The sequence below is a fragment of the Nematolebias whitei genome, chromosome 11, assembly GCF_014905685.2.
Source record: "Nematolebias whitei isolate Nwh7 chromosome 11, NemWhi1, whole genome shotgun sequence".
Taxonomy (NCBI): Eukaryota; Metazoa; Chordata; class Actinopteri; order Cyprinodontiformes; family Rivulidae; genus Nematolebias; species Nematolebias whitei.
In genome coordinates, this window is record NC_056508.1 from 15,237,860 (window position 1) to 15,241,379 (window position 3,520).

General features: G+C 44.7%; 1 protein-coding gene across 1 annotated transcript in view; it reads right to left on the minus strand.

The window, feature by feature from the left end:
* Window positions 1-286: 286 nt before the first annotated feature.
* The window catches only part of spats2 (spermatogenesis associated serine rich 2), a gene marked incomplete in the record, with an annotated part of 26,894 nt that continues 23,660 nt past the window's right edge, over window positions 287-3,520 (minus strand). The window contains 2 exon segments of the mRNA XM_037684689.1: window positions 287-804; window positions 890-1,035. Of these exon segments, the coding sequence (XP_037540617.1) occupies window positions 544-804; window positions 890-1,035 (407 nt within the window).

Genomic DNA, 3,520 nt, shown 5'->3' on the forward strand with positions numbered 1-3,520 from the left:
GTAGTGTGGATTGAATGTCTACTACTCAGACGACAGAGATCCCTGTCAATGCTAGAACTACTTTTGCACTTTCACGCTTTCCACGTTTAAGGCATTGAAATGGTTCTCGGAGACGAGGAAAAACAAAAAAAAGACAAAACAAAACATCTGAGCTTCAGATCAGAGAGCTGACAGCGCCACGGCAAAAATAGAAAAAGTACTAAGAGTAGGATAGTGCACGATTGTTGCAGGTAATCACGCCAGTCTCTGGCAGACAGGAAGTGACAACAGAAGGGGGGGGGGGGGGGGGTCTAAAGATAGAAACGGTCGCCATAACCAGGACAGACATGGAAGAAGAGCAATTACAGAAGAGTGCGAGTCTGAAGGATGGAGGACCGACGTGGAGAGGTGGCACTACAGCTCAACTGACTGAAATATGTAAACTTGTATACTATTCTTCATTGAAAGGAGTTAGTAGGAAGGCTGGGAGGGGTACGGGGACAAGAGAAGGATTGGGGGGGGGGGTGTAGTGGATGGGTCTGACTGAGCCAAAGGTTTTCGATGTCAGGGGCAGTGTGTTCGAGGAAGCCTTTGGGGCAGCCCGTTGTGAGCAGCTTGGTCTTGGTTGTGGGAGGACGTGGAGGATTTGGAGGGACCTCTGGAGCTGTTGGAGTGCTGCGACGTGGGGCCAGAGGGGCCCCCGTCACTCTGATGGCGATGGCTGCCGCGGCCAGCGTTCCTGTCATGATGGGAACTGCCGTTGAACCGCTGACCTCCTGAGTGATACCCCGGTCCTTGGAAAGTGCGCCTGTAGCCCTGGAAAATCTACGGAAGGAAGAAAAGCCGTCAGTCTGTTGGATCAACACCGTCAGGACGTACACGTCTGGCAACGGCAGCTTTTCCATCTGACCTGTTTGGTTGGGGGAGGACGGGTTTCAGCGGGGGCACTCGGGGTCTGGGTGGGAGGAGGGGTCTCCTGTAGGCCAGGGCTGGCGATGGAGGATGACGTGGAGCTACAGCGGGAGCGATTTGAATATCCTGTACGTGGATGGTACACTGTAAAGAAACGAGGAGAGTCAAACAGAAGAAGACAGGAATTATTTATTTATTGTTTATTATTTTAATTTTACAGTTTACAACTGTCTGTGAACAGTCCAGGGATGAGACAGATCCATGTACAGTCGCATTTAAACTTAACGCCACCAGTTTCATAACGAAACTAAATGACCCAACAATAAACTGAACAATCCAGGACCGCTCACATGTCAGAGCCTGGCAGGAGCTCAGAGCTTGATTCTTCTACAATACGTTTGCACAACGTGGTACTTATTTCTAACAGAAAGCAAATTATTTTTTGTTATAACAGATTCAAAGTAAGTCTTCCAGATTAGGACCAGATTAAGATTGGGTTTTATTCTCAGTGAAGCAGATGTGTTCGAGAGGGGAGAAATAAAACACTTTGTACAAACAAACCGTTGAATAATAAAGTGTCGCAGGAGTTGGGAACCAAACATTGATGAGTCACACGGACTTCACGGCAACAAGACTCTGACAAGAACCGACCGAGAGGCTTGAACAGCAAATGAGTGACTGTAGGAGGAGCTGGTGGGCAGTCGACCGTAAAGAAGATGAGAGAAAGGAACCAAATGACCACAACAAGATCAATATTATACATTTGTGTGTCTAAAACAGTCCTTCTAAAATAGTGGGGAGTTATTCTTTCTTGTAAGTTGATCTATATATTTTTCATTTAATGTTAATAAAGTTATACACTGTTAGGCAGAGATGTGTTTATAATAATTTTATAGACAAATGATACCATTTACAGTCGCAGCGGAGAGTTGGGGGGGGAGCAAAATGTTTACGTTTTCTTGGGGGACGCAACAACTGTCCCATAGAGAGAGGGTGAGAAGTCGTTATCCTGGAGAGACTGAGCTGCTCCTCCACATTGAGGAGACCCCGGGGAAGACCCAGGACATGCTGGAGAGACCATGTCTCTCTGTTGGCCTGGGACACCTTGGAGTCCTCCCAGAAGAGCTGGAAGAGGTGCTGTAGATGTCTGGACCTCCCTGCTCATGCTGCTGCCCTCGAGACCTGACTTCAGAACAAGAGGAGGACGTCTGAATAAGCAGGAGACGGATGGACAGACGGATGTTTTGACAAACGATAGACTATGTACCGGTAGTTATTGAAGATTGCTAACTATGCTACGTTTTCTAGTTTATGCAACTACCGTGTTTCGGATTATAAGGTGCATTAAGTGAAACGAGTTCATGCTGACAGATTTTTTGAGCGCCATGTACCACATGGAATCTGTTCGAGGTCAGTAAGCACAACCGTGCGCCTTATAGTCCGAAAAATATGGTAATGTATTCTGACGAGGGGAACTCTCGGTGAACAAAAGTTTAATGTTTGTTCACAGACCGTCCTCAGATAACTTCATCACGTTCTCCTGCTGAAACCCGTAAAGGAAGTGACTGAACTTTAAAGTATGCTTTGAATAGTTAGGTGTGTCCTTTAAGCATTTCATGTCACAAACGTGTTCACAAAAGTTATCAATGGCTGCAGAGTGTTTTCAATAGGATTTCATCTGTGCACAAAACAGAGAAGTGAGAAAACAAAATGATGATAAACGTGTTCATTTATAACCAGAATGCCGACTCAAGTTCTTGTTCTCCTAAACTCTGGGGCCTCTGTGAGGTGGCCTGTTCAGTTTGGGACTTTCTGTCACACAACTGGTTCAGTTTTTATGTGAACCTGCAGGTTAGCTTAACTCAACCTAGTTTAACCTAACCTGCTCTGGAGCAACTTCACCCAAGCTAGGTTAACCCTTAGGAGGTAGTTTGTAATCCTTAGGGGGTAAAATATCAACCACCTTACACATCTGATTCAAAATACAGGTTTTTAAATAGTTGTTACACAATAAAACTACCGTAGTCAATCTTGTAGCCATCTACTAGCAACTCTTTCAGGAACTCTAGATATTAAAAAAAAAAAAAAAAAAAAAAAAACCCTCCACATTTCAGTTGAAACAACAACAACAACAACAACAACAACAACAACAACAACAACAACAACAACAACAACAACAACTTTATGGCCATTTTTAAAAAAAATTGAGAAATAATTTGTACACCCAGTGCTGTGGGTAAACAAGACTTGATCTTTCATTAAAAACCAGAGGACACTGAATCTCTTACCGACAGCAAACACCAGGGCTTACTGAGAGGTGCAGAATGGAGATCAGACCAACAGCATCAGAATCCAAAAAACAACTTCACAGATCATCACAAAGCTTTAGTGCCGTTCTCATCTCGTCAGAACCAACAGTTCTCACTCGTACACTCAGAGAGGATGAACCGGGTCAAGGTCTGAACCCAGACCTCATGACATCTTTGTTTACATCTATGCAAGTTCATCAAGAACATGTTACGTCTAATTACAATGCCCGACAAACAAAATGCTACTTCATCAGGAACATCCTACAAATATACCCACTGTCCCTCCTCTGGACATGTCCAAGCCACTGTCCCTCCTCTGG